Raw genomic sequence first — 12975 nt, 5'->3', positions numbered from 1 at the left:
ATCGGTTTTGTGCCTCGCCGGAAATGTGATCGGAGAAAGAATCGCGCCGTTCCTTCCGTTCTGGGGGAAGCATGGGACCGACCGACCGGACGCACTCACTCCGGTCCAGACAATCTCGTGACCTGACGACTCCCCTTGGCTGGATCGAAGCTCCCACGGCTCGTCGAGCCGGTTGCCGGCGGCGGCAGCGCACCACCACCCACCGTTCTAGAGCCTTCGACGTGACGTGGCGACGAGCGAGTAGTAGTACAATATTGATTATTGCGATGGCCTGTGTGACATGTTTGTCTGAAACTGTGACATGTTTGTTCTTGCCCGTACAGGCCGCGAGTACCATCCTCTATGCCCAACCCTGCGGTGACCCGGTGGGAGATCCTTTGTGGCCGCGTAGTCATGGGTCTAGGGTTTGTGGTTGCCTTCGCTGGTCATCCAGGGCCCTGCCCACAGGAACTGTCTGAGCTTGTTCTACGGACCGCGCTGCAAAAGCTAGGACGAGATCATTTATTTTTTCTATATGAAGATTTTTAATTTACTAGCCAGCTTTCATCAAAATTTTTATGTGATTCTTGGCAACGTATGTAATGACTCACCACTTTAATTAATGAGATAGTAGGACATTATCTAATGTGTAAAACACAAAATTACTTCTTTAAGGTCGAAACAAATGTACCTTTTGATCGAACCCATCCACGAAGCTTAAAATTCACACCTAAACTATATATATTTTGGTAACCAAAAGAATTTAGCAGCCGCCGAGCTAGTAAATTTCTCTTTAAGTAGGAGTGTAGTACTCTATAATCATTTGTTTGGCTAGTAGAAAATTACTGATAAAAAGAAATTTGATAATGCTTTGGCTAGGACGTCCATCCGGTGTCGGTCGTGGCTAGCTAAGCCTATGGACTGGGCCACTGCTTGCTCCCAGCCCGCATACAGAGTTCCTAAAAAACAAAACAAAATAAAATAGTGCGACGCATCATTCCTCATTTTGTATCGGCCGCTGCGGGCGCCTCCACCGCACCGCCGCCGTTAGTTCACTTCTTCTCCGCCGCTGCGGCCGTGACCCTCTCCCCTCACTCCATGGTGGCTCGAGCAAGCCTCCTCCTCTCCCCTCCATGGATCCAGCCATCTCTTCTCCACGTGCGTCTTCCCTCAAACCTGGCAGCCTCCATGGCGTCCCCTTCCCCCACTCCATGGCAGTCGTGACCCTCCCCGCGTCCCACCGGATCTGGCCCTCCCCTACCCGGGCGACGGCGGGCATGGTCTAGCGTTCGCACGCTAGACCAGGGCGTGCGAGCACGCACCATCCAACCAGCCTGCGCCACCGCAGTTGCCCACCAGATAGGTCATGGGCATGCGGCGATGCTGTATTTCAAGTGTTTGTGGATGCTTTTTAGACATGTTGCAAGCCAATGTTTCAGATATATGTTTCAATTATTTTATGTGGATGTTGCAAAAGTATGTTACATATGTTGCAATGGTTGTACGTGTATGTTGCAAGCAGCTGTCCCCAATGTTTCATCTGTTTTTTCACGTATGTTGCAAGTGTTTCAGACGCATATCTCAAGTGTTTCATCTATCATATGTTGCAAGTGTGGTATCTGGATGTTTTAAAAGTACATCGGGAGGTTGCACATGTGGCAATAGTGCTTCATTTGTATGTTCTAAATGTTTCATCTGTTTTAGATGTATATCGTAAAGATTTTCATCTAGAGGTTGTAAAAATAGATTGTGGTGACGCGGTCGGTGGCTGTCGTTGCTTAGCCGTTATTAGTCAACTCACGTGGGTTTCCCGGCGGGGCGGACGGGAGCGCGGGTGCTAAGGCGGGACACGAGCGTGGGACGGAATGCTGACGTGGAAGTAGCGCAGGTGTTGGAGCCGCGTGCGGACGTGACGTCCCGTCCAGGCCCGAGACGTTCTCAAAGGGCGTGATTGGTTGCAGAGCGAGCCTTGAGCCAGGATGGCTAGGCTGTGCAGGACCGAAGAAGTCGGGTTGAGCTCGTACAGGTGGTCGTGTTTGGTTGTCTTGGCTGTTGGTGCAGTATAAGACGGGGTTGTGTTTGGTTGCATGTATGCATTAGTTTTTTGGATGTCTGACGCATGGATCTCTACATCCTCGGTGAATCAAATCATCCTGCACCATGAGGGAAGGAGAAATCCAGAGGACGAAACCATGCGGGATGGAGGAGGGAATCTGCACGAGAGAAAACACAAAAAAGATGCGAGGAAATACAAACGAATACAAAAAAAAAATGCAGGATAGGCCAAATAACGATCCAATTTGGACAACCAATCACGCCCAAAAAAATCCACTGCGGACCGGAACCCACATGTACTCTACTGGAGGCCCTGCCGATAGGAAAAGGACCACACATTCGACCGCATAATCAGCGGGCTAGCGTGCGGCCGATCACTTGCGTGCCCCCTTCGCCTTTCCCCCTTATCCCTTCCCCTCCACGGGCCCACTCCTACAGCCCTCTCCGGCTCTCCTCCCCTTCCCCACAAGCCGCTCTTGGCCTCCCGCTCCCGGTAGAACCCCACTCATCAGCGAAACTGATCCGTCGGCCCACGGGACACGTGGAGCTCTGTCGCGGCGCCGGCCCTCTCTCACTTGCATTTCCTCCCTTCCTTTTTCTCCCCCTTTGTTTCCCTTCCCCCTCCGCCACCACGCGAGAACTCGTCAGATATTTATGAGCGCAGCCGCGGGTTAATCCTCCCTTCTCGCTCCCGTGCTCCTGCTCGTGCTCGCGTTCGCAGTCGCAGCGCTGGGGTTGAGCCGCGAGTGGAGTGGATAAACCCTAGCCGGGGGCGTAGCTGGGTTGGTGGTGGCTTTGGCGTCGGCGACGGCCCGCTGTTCTCCGGGTGGGTGAGAATTCCGCGACCGGTTTGTACTTCGTACTGGCGGCTCCATGTTTGTGTGGGACTTCCTGTGTGCGGGGGTGGTTGGGCACTGTTCCTTTCCCCTCAACTTGGCTGAACTTTTTTGCGCTTTTCGTTCGGTAATCTATCTACCTTGGGATTTTCCAGATTTTTTTTACCTCAGAAGGACTGATCAGTGATGTTTAGGGAGGTTCCGGTTCTGTGCTCTGTTGGATTTGTGCTGACGTTCGATCGCTGTGGTGTTTTGTTTGCTTTTTAAGTTTTAATTTCGGTACCACTACCTGGCCAGGGTTCTATGTTTGATCCGTAGAGTATTGTTTCCGGTAGGATCGTACTGAAGAAGTCGCGATGGTTAATCGGTGTGTACTCTCAGTTTCGATTTCGTTTTACAATTGACTATTTTGGTCAGGGTAGGGTCCGAGCCCGATCGATGATTGACAAAAATCGATGTACTGTTTGCTTAATGTAAATCTGAGCACCCATACTCTGATAAAAAAAGTTAGCAAAAAGGCGTATGTTCATTTACAGATTTGAGTCACCGTCAAATGCTCAACAAATATGTTCATGTTGCAGAATGGAGTGGGAGGTGACGAAGGCTGCCATGGTCTGTAACTACGCCACAATTGGATTATAGGATAGTAGCTGTGCAGCTACCAGTTTCCTAGAACCAAAACAAATTGTTGATAGCGAGAGGAGTGACTGGATTTTGTTCGATACTTTCACCTCGATCATGGGTGGTGTCTGCTCAAGGAAGAGAAGCCAATTGGTGGATGAAGGTGACTCTCTCCAGACATCCCCAAGGTTCTCAAAGACCAGCAGCTTAAAATGGCTGCTGCTTACGCTGCCCCGCAGCAATTCTGATGTCTCCGGGAAGGGGCAGGGGAATGAACCTGGGCGGTGCCCGTCCCTCATGGAGTTCTGTGTGGCTAGAGTCTGCCAGGTAGTATTGTGGCTACATGTGTTTAAATTTTGATATGGAATGCCTTTTTTTTTAACACAGTAGTATTTGCAGGATATCAACAAGTATTCTACTTTTGCAATGCTGCCGAGGGATCTCAGCCAGCAGATTTTCAATGAATTGGTAAATTCAAACCGTCTTACCGAGGCATCGCTTCAAATTTTTAGGGATTGTGCTCTGCAGGTAAGGTTTCTGTTCTACTATGTCTAGCATTCCTGTAGGAGTATGCCCCTACTGTTTCCCCCCAGAAGAAATTTGTTTAGCTTGCTTGTAAGTATAGCACATAGGTTGGTCCCATGAGATCCATGCCAAACTCGAGAGGTGGGATCTAGTAGTTACAATAAGCAATGCTGTCTAGCAAGCGACAATTGGAAGTTTGGAACCTCTTGTTAGATGTTTTTCTATTAGGTGCTTAAATGCTCTTTCCTCTTATTTTGGAATCGATAATCACTTTTCTATTGAGGACTTTATCTGAAACTAGCTTTCACTTTTGAGAATGATTCTTGCGTGATAATATGAGGCTATTTCACTTTTGTGATAACTGTTCTTTCATGCCTCATTGTTAGGACATTGGCTTAGGGGAGTACCCTGGAGTAAATGATGCTTGGATGGAAGTAGTGGCATCTCAAAGGCAGTCATTGTTGTCGGTTGATATTTCTTGCTCTGAAGTAACTGATAGTGGGATAGATCTTCTTAGATATTGCTCAAGCATGCAAAGCTTGGCATGTAATTACTGTGATCAAATATCCGAAAGTGGGTTGGTCGTATTGTCAGGTTGGTCACATGTTTCTTGCTGAGGTTTTGTTTATTTAAATGACTTTAGTTCACTTAAGATGGATTTAAGAATGAGCTTAAAAACTCTAAACTGTGTGCAAGATTAATGCACTACAATCTAGTTGGTTCTTTGAATGGTGGCTTATTATCAAACTCAAATGTGTTATGAAGTCCAACCCTTACCCTAAACTTGGCCTATTGATAGCACTTCAAATACAAGTCCCTATTTTAATTTGTGTTACAGTTAACTTTCTATGCTTCAGAACTTGTATTTTGTTATACTAAAACTTAATGCTTCTATATCTGCAGGACTGTCAAACCTGACTTCTTTAAGCTTCAAGAGAAGTAATGCTGTTACTGCTGAAGGAATGAGAGCCTTTGCAAATTTAGTTAACTTACTAAATCTCGACCTTGAAGGTTGCCTAAAGATTCATGGTGGCCTTATTCATTTAAAAGGTCTCCTCTGGTCCTCATGAACTTTCACTAGTTTCCGAGTTGTTGACTTGAAATATCAGTTGCAATGTCTTTTTATTTTCCAGATCTGACAAAGCTCGAGTCGTTGAATATGAGATATTGCAATTATATTGCGGATTCAGACATCAAATATTTAACAGGTAGCAGCATATCTGTTTGTTTCTGTGTTTCCCTCAGAAACATTATATGATATCAGTATGTCAGACAAAGCGGTTGTCTTGATAGAAATTTATCTGTTGTCATTTTCAACATAGTAAAATTTATAAGATGGCATTCCCAGATCTCCCATTTTTGCATGGTTGATGATCACCTTTCTTTTGTAGATCTTACAAATTTGAAGGACCTTCAATTGTCATGTTGTAAGATCACAGATCTGGGGGTGTCGTATATCAGAGGTAAACAATATGACAAGTTTCTTCTTTTTGTTTGGAGGTTGATCGTTTTTGCTGTGGATGTACCGCTGTCTGCTTTGGGCTTTATTTAGCTTTTTAATGTACATTGATATTTATGACCTGTGTTAAGTTTATCTAAAGTTTGACAAGTATGCTTATTCTTCCCTTTAGGCTTGCAGAAGCTCACTCACTTGAACCTAGAGGGCTGCCCAGTGACCGCTTCTTGTTTGGAAGCTATTTCAGGTCTTGCATCGTTTCCTGATAGTATCTTGTGTTGTGCTTATGAATCTTGATATTATGTGATCTCAGTCAAAGATTCATATCTGTTTCTGTTGTTTTCTTGGTTCATCAGCGTTTGGAGTTCTACCTCTGTTGCACTTCTATGGAATGATAATGTACTAACTTGCTATGATTTTTTGACCTTTTCCCTAATTAGGTGCCATAAACTGTTCTGCAATCTGCATGCAACACAAACTCTTGATTCATGTGAGGCTGGCTTATGAAATTTGTATATAATAAAGCGCTCAGTCATTAGATAGATGCTTCTACAGAAAAATTACAAACTTTAAGAACAATGTGTAGACGAGGCATTTCTCTGGGAGCAAATAGAGTTTGATTGCTGTTTAGTATGATTGCTTTCTTATACTTGTTATAATCAACGCTAGCTTTCTTTAGGATTTACAACTCAGCTCTTGCAGATGAGAACTGACTGCCTGATTATATCTTGCATTGATCATTGATCTATATGGGTCATTGATTTTAGTATACTTTTCTGTCTTGTCTTGTATTTCTACGATATTAGTTGTAGGTGTCAAATGCATCTTCTTAGCAATGGCTGGTTTTGTTTGGTCTGTAATATATCTTCACTTCATTGCCATTCACTTTTGTAGGATTGCCTTCATTGGTATTGTTGAACTTGAACCGTTGTGGTATATACAATGATGGCTGTGAATACTTTGAAGGTAAATGTAATGATACTTGCTAACTATTTCTGGACTCAGCAGTCAGTACTAGTGCAGTTTTTATAATATGCAAACATTAATATTAAGCGGCATACATGTTGTGCAGCCAGGGTGTGTTTTATATGTTTAATGGGGCGACATACATTTTGTTTGGGTAATTTTTCCTTTTGTTAAGTGGCGTGTGTTATAAGTTAATGATTTTTTTGTGTGTGTGCATTTGCGTGTTTTTGTCAGCGCACGCTTGTGCGTGCAACATTAGATGCGAGGAATTTGCATGAAATTTGGAAAGATGTTTATGAACCTGCCCTCCACCTTTTCTTGTTCTCCTCTGTATAATGCCCAGGTTTTTAGTAAATAATAGGCAAATAACGTGCGGTTGCAAAAGGTATTTGTCGGTGTTTCGAGTAAACACCAACTAGTAAATTTCTAATATTGCGCGTCTGGCACGGATGGTGTGCTAAGAGGACACGAGGTTTATACTGGTTCGGGCAGAATGTCCTTACGTCCAGTTCGTTGTTGTTGCTCGTGTTACTAGCACTGAAAGTTCGTAGTAGGGGTTACAAACGGTCGAGAGAGAGACAGGTCCCAAGCCTCTGGTGGTAAGGATGAACGGGTGCCGAGAGCTCGGTCGCTGCTCAGCTGTATGTTCGGGGTTCGAGTGGGATGTGTTGCGATGCTAGTGTTTTCGATGCCCTTTAGGGGATGCCCTGCTTTCCCTTTTATAGGCTAAGGGAAAGCGTGGGTTACAGCGGAGGGAGAGAGGAGAACGAGAGGGAGAGGAAGTCCTTCATGATCACGGGCCTTTCTTTTCCTTTGTGCGGGTCCCGCCGACACTGCAGGTGGTGATAGGGACGGCTCCACGCCGGGCGCCTGTCCGCCAATGATGCCACGCCTTGGCGTTGTCAGCGGATCGTGACGTCACACTCCGCCCCGGCGGGCGGCGCGGCGAACCAGCGTGCTGATTAGCGTCCGTACAGGGAGTAGGCAGCATAGTGACCACGCGTCCGTCATTGTGGGCGATGTGAGTTCCCTGGAATGACATGTCGCGGGCACAGGTCGTGTTGAGATGTGACCCTGCACGATGCCAGAAGTTTGACCTTGGGTTGCACTTTTTGACCCGTAGTGGTTGGCGGCAGTATGGGTCTCCGTCGGGCGAGGCGGAGCCCACCCTCAGACGTCGGGCGAGGAGGAACGAGCCCTCAGGCGTTGGGCGAGGCGGAGCGCGCCCTCAGACGTCGGGCGAGGCGGAGCCCGCCCTCGGACGTCAAGCGAGGCGGAGCCAGCCTTTAGACATCGGGCGAGGCGGAGCGTGCCCTCAGGGGTCGGCCGAAGCGGAGCCTGCGTACCTGGGGGTCGGTTGGAGCTGCAGTCGCGCCCTTGACTACCTGGAGGAATTAATGTTCAACGACCATTAGCTCCTCCCCTTCGGGTACCCTAGTATTGGTCCCCGACAGCATTTGTTTCAAGTACTTTAGAAGTTCTTACCTGCTTTTATGTGCCGTACATGATACATGCATTTAGTTAGCCACTGAGCATGCGTTACCCTGATAACTGATTTAATCATTTTTGTGCATGTCTATGTCATGCTTAACTTCTGTCTAATTCATTGCCTATTGCTGCATTCCAGGTCTTAAAAAGTTGAAGGTTTTAAACTTGGGGTTTAACTATATTACAGATGCTTGTTTGGTGCATCTCAAAGGTATGATTATCTTATAATGTAGTTGCGAACTCATATCTTAACTTTTTAGATTTGGATGTCTGCACAATACAATGTATGCATCGAATCTATATTTTATTATTATTTCAATATTGGCTATTTGTTTCAAGGAATTGATTTTGCACATAGTATTACATCACTAGTTTATCTAATAGTTTTGTTTTCCTTTCAAGAATTAAAATGGCCTGGTTCTTCAGGGGCTTGGACGGATATTATTCTTCATTGATAAAATGAGCTAGTGATTTTTATTTCCTGTTCTTGATGCCCTGATCAATAAGCGAGAAAGACTACTTGTGGAACTAAGTGTTTGATCTAAAAAGAATCGAAATAACAAAATACATAGATCAGAGAGAAATGTTCCAAAACCAAAAGATATAAAATTAAAGCATGTGATTTCCACTGGGCACTCATACATTTTTATATCCATGCATATTGCTGCCAAAGGATGACCCCCTCTTCTGTTTTGTTGCTTTTAAAGATACTGAAAATCCAGAAAATCATTGTAGAGTAGAACTTCAATGTGGTTAAAGCTAAGTTCTTGTGATTTTCTTGCTTCTAGGATTAATCAGTTTGGAGTCTTTGAACTTGGATTCGTGCAAGGTTGGAGATGATGGTCTATCACATCTGAAAGGTGAGTAACAGTTTTACTGGTTTTCAGTCTACTGCATCCTTTAGGTACAGTTCTTTTTATCATCTCTGCAATTTGTTTACTCGTTCCATTCTGTGCCTATATTCCTGCAGGTTTTCGTCAATGATATGTTATTAACTATTTGTTTGACTCAGAATTCATACATCTGTATCTGTGAATGCATGTTCCTTAAATCTTTTTAGGAATATTTGTGCTTGTAACATTATGAGCCTATGTTAATGCAGGTCTTGTGCTGCTGCAAAGCTTGGAGCTTTCTGATACAGAAGTTGGAAACAATGGACTCCAGCATCTATCTGGTCTGTCTTGACTTTTGAAAAAATATGAAATTTTTTTAGCTCTTACCTCTTAGATTAATTGAATCCTATACATGGCGAACCCTTGACGAAAGTTGTAGGGTTGCTTTTGACAGCAATATATTAATGTATGTGCTTTCGCCAAATATAAAAAGAGAATGTTCTACACTTCTAATTTGTGATGCAAAGTTGCTAGCTTCCTATGTGGAAACTGTATGCGACTCTTGACAAAACATGGATTATGTGAATATTAGAGTTATAAGTGCATATTTTACTTGTTTCACTGTGCGTCTTTTTTCCCTTCTAAATGCATTATTTCAGTGGCATGCTTATAAATGCACTGTTTTTTCTAGTTGTTAAATAGTTTAATGGAGAAGACTCCATGTATTTTCGCAGGTCTTTGTAATCTGCAAAGTATTAATCTCTCATTTACTTTGGTCACGGACATTGGTATGAAGAAGATCTCCATGTTGAATTCGCTGAAGTCAGTTAACCTTGACAATCGCCTAATTACTGATGTTGGCTTGGCAGCACTTACAAGTATGTATCATACATGGATTGTTTGTACAAGATCCTTACTGTTCCATTTATACTGGTATTTGGTAGTTCCCACTAATATATGGGGTTGGATGATGCAGGTCTCACAAGGCTGACTCATCTTGACCTTTTTGGAGCTCACATAACTGACTATGGCACAAACTGCTTCAGATGTAAGAGCATACTTCAAAATCAGTTTCAGTTGCAAAATTGGTTGTTAAGCTATGAAAAATTGATGTGTTCTATCCAGAGGCTAGTCACAGCTAGTTTATACTTTTCAGTAGTCAATAATCTTCGAATATGTAGTAATACCAGCTATATTTATGAGGTGAGTTTCATGGAACAACACCCTAACTAACTTGGCACACTATGTTATCAAAAAAAAAAAAACTTGGCACACTACATTTGTCCGCTATGACTTGGTTGTGGTGGTCATATAGGAGTATATAAAATGACTGAAGCACTGTACAGAAATACCTTTTGCTGGGCCCTGTTGAGTTGGCGAGCTTGTTGGTCATGTTGTTTAGGCATACCTGTTCCTATTTGGAGATAATTCTGGGGATACATTGTTGGACATTAGTTATCTTTTCTGTGACTAAGCAGGCCACATCATTTGACACAATTTATGTTGCTGCAGATTTTAAGAATCTTCTTTCTCTTGAAGTCTGTGGTGGGTTCGTTACTGATGCTGGAGTGAAGAACATCAAGGATCTGAAGGCTCTGACGCTGCTGAATCTTTCTCAAAATGTTAATCTGACAGACAAAACCTTGGAGCTGATCACTGGTATTGTTCTTCCATGCCGGAATAAGTTTACTTCTTTTTTACAGTTCAAATCTCATGGCCATCTGGTTTACAGGCCTGACTGCTTTGGTCAACTTGAACGTGTCAAACTCGCGGGTGTCCAATGCTGGTCTCAAACACCTGAATGACCTGCAGAACCTGCGTTCACTCTCTCTAGACTCCACCCGGGTCACGGCAAACGAGATGAGGAAGCTCCGAGCAACAATGCTGCCTAATCTGATCAGCATGCGGCCAGAGTAGCTTTACACTTGGTACCTGTTGTAAATAATCATCAGGTTCGAGCAGTCTGTTCTGTAGATAAGTATCTTGGATGAGCCTGAAATGAAGGCAGGCATATATAAGTCAACAATGATTTTAACGAGTGGTAGGTGTTCTGCTATATGTCAGCGAGCTCGTTCGTTTCGGGTGATACTGAAGAAATGGCAGTTGCTTTGCACCCTACAAGGCGCGATGGGAAGAGAGAGAATTGGAAATAGCACGCTTCCTCGCCATCTGGGATGCTTATGTGTGTCGATCTTGTTATGTTTGGTTAAGGCCTTGTTTAGTTTCTTTCTCTAAAGTTTACTCTATGTTTGATACATGCATGGAGTATTAAATATAGATTAAAAAATAACTAATTGTACATGTTACTACTACTGTGAGACGAATTTTTTAAGTCTAATTAGTAAACATGTGCTAGTGATGGATTAATTAGGTTTAATAAATTTTTCTTATGAATTACTGAGGACTTCTGTAATTTATTTTATTATTACTATTCGAATACTCCGATGAGACATCCTAAACTTTATTCTGGATTTAAACACCACCTAAATTGAATTGGAGTTAAGTGTGCGTTAAGTTGGTGTCCGATGAGCACTGCGTGCTTATTTTCTGTTTCTCTCACGTATGCTGTTCATGTTTTTTTGCTTTCACTCTGCAACCACAAAGATGGGCGGTGACTATCGGGTATATAAAGTTATCAGGCTATGTTTGGATCCATGGTCTAAAGTTTTGTCTTAGCACTATTTAGATTCTATAGTCTAAGTTTAGTTTGTTAAAGGTTAAACTTTAGATCATTTTAGCTCATTGGTGTCGTCTAATGAATGAAGGAACGGTGGTTCGTTAAATTTTAGAACATTTTAAACTATATGTTTAGAGTCTTAAGAGCTAAATTGATTTAAAGTTTTAATTGCTAAAACTTAGATCATGGAATCTAAACAGGCCCTGAGGGGTGGTGTCGAGTGACGAAGGGTGTCTCCTGTTTAGGCGTGGGTCCGTGGGTGTTCGTGTTTTTTTTTTTTTGAGAGATCTGGTTATCCTGCTTATTAGGCCGCGCAGAGGGGGTCTGTTTGGATGGATGCCAGTTTGTTTGGACGGAGGCCTTACCGGCAAATGCATCCTAGGTAGATGTCCAATCGAACGCATGCCTTCATGGCATTGTCTGCTATACAAATGCAATGTCCAATCGAACGCATGCCTTCATGGCATTGTCTGCTGTACAAATGCATCTTGGTCCCTGGACGGAACGTCTGGATGGATGCTTGAGCAAACAGGCCTGAGAGGCGCGCGACAGATTTGCAAGTTGTTTTGGCTAACGTTTGGACATCCACCGACCCTGGTGTACCTAGACTTATTAATTTACATGTTCTGTTAGGCGTTAGCCAAGAGGCTAAGACTAAGAAACTAACTGACTGACTGCCTGCAGCTCCCCTAGAGATTGAGAGGCCTACGAGATGAGCTCTATATATTTGTTTCCTGCTAAACACCATGCGTGCCTCATCACATATGCCATTCAAGTCCTGAGCCGTTTTCAGTCCTCAGCAAAAAATCTGCCGTTTCTCTCCCCAAAATCTTCCAAACTAACAAAAGCGCAACAGAGTTTGTACCAAACCTTGCCGAAGGAGGTTCTAGGTCAGCGAGCTCACTAAAACATGATTTCAGATCACTCAACTGACACTAGTTGTTGGGCGTCAGTCTCCCCTCTCCCCCAACGTTCATGCGGCCATCTCACTTTTTTGTGTAAGAGCATTTTCAACAAGACCATAAACTGGACCCTTACTCTACTTTTTGGTGTTAGAGAAAAAAACTTAACTCAATAGGGTCCCAACTCGAGTCCCTGCTCTATGGAGCCCTCTAATTCTCTTACTCACCCCCCATCCCCCATGGGTTGTAGGGAGCTCTCTATTTCTTCCCGAGAATTTTTTTTTTCACTGCCAACTCACTATCGTGCATCCTTTTTTGTCATGATTTTCTTCCGTGTCGTCACCCTATTCTTCTCGGTGTGGCTCACTTGGTGAGCACCCCATCGTGCAATCTTCGTTGCTCCTTGCTGTTTGGTCGAAAACAGAACGAACATATAATAAAAATAATGTAATGCAAGGGAGACACATGCACACATTCGAGAACCACGTATTTCATTAATTCTTTCTTGAATATACAAAATACATGATCAACGAAAAAAATGTCTTCTTTCGTCTTCCGCGTCATGCTTAAGAAGAGGTCTGACTTGTAGAAAATTGCGTAGTTCGCAGATTCCTGGGGCTTGTTGGGTGCATCCGGT

The 12975-nt window shown here is 43.8% G+C and overlaps 1 protein-coding gene across 3 annotated transcripts; it reads left to right on the top strand.

The window, feature by feature from the left end:
- Positions 1-2485: 2485 nt before the first annotated feature.
- Positions 2486-11156, top strand: LOC136477694 (uncharacterized). Of its 3 annotated transcripts, XM_066475938.1 has the most exons (17): positions 2486-2860; positions 3452-3818; positions 3891-4019; positions 4403-4610; positions 4920-5066; positions 5150-5224; positions 5408-5479; positions 5648-5719; positions 6367-6438; positions 8066-8137; positions 8715-8786; positions 9029-9100; positions 9494-9637; positions 9736-9807; positions 10272-10418; positions 10492-10711; positions 10824-11156. In XM_066475938.1, the coding sequence occupies exons 2-16, from the start codon at positions 3609-3611 to the stop codon at positions 10674-10676; spliced, it is 1749 nt and encodes a 582-aa protein (XP_066332035.1). In that variant the 5' UTR covers positions 2486-2860; positions 3452-3608; the 3' UTR covers positions 10677-10711; positions 10824-11156. The 3 variants fall into 3 exon arrangements, with proteins under 3 accessions (XP_066332035.1, XP_066332033.1, XP_066332034.1); XM_066475936.1 differs by having other exon boundaries at positions 2488-2864; positions 10492-11156; XM_066475937.1 differs by having other exon boundaries at positions 2488-2882; positions 10492-11156.
- Positions 11157-12975: the final 1819 nt, after the last annotated feature.

Source organism: Miscanthus floridulus, chromosome 8 (assembly GCF_019320115.1).
Source record: "Miscanthus floridulus cultivar M001 chromosome 8, ASM1932011v1, whole genome shotgun sequence".
NCBI classification, from domain to species: domain Eukaryota; kingdom Viridiplantae; phylum Streptophyta; class Magnoliopsida; order Poales; family Poaceae; genus Miscanthus; species Miscanthus floridulus.
This window is presented reverse-complemented; position numbering and strand designations above follow the sequence as displayed.

Excerpts from the sequence above, each read along its gene's own strand:
- LOC136477694 (XM_066475938.1), top strand. The coding sequence starts at position 3,609 with ATGGGTGGTGTCTGCTCAAGGAAGAGAAGCCAATTGGTGGATGAAGGT. Across the intron at positions 6,439-8,065 it reads TGGCTGTGAATACTTTGAAG|GTCTTAAAAAGTTGAAGGTT; the intron begins GTAAATGTAATG and ends GCTGCATTCCAG. Across the intron at positions 8,787-9,028 it reads TGGTCTATCACATCTGAAAG|GTCTTGTGCTGCTGCAAAGC; the intron begins GTGAGTAACAGT and ends ATGTTAATGCAG.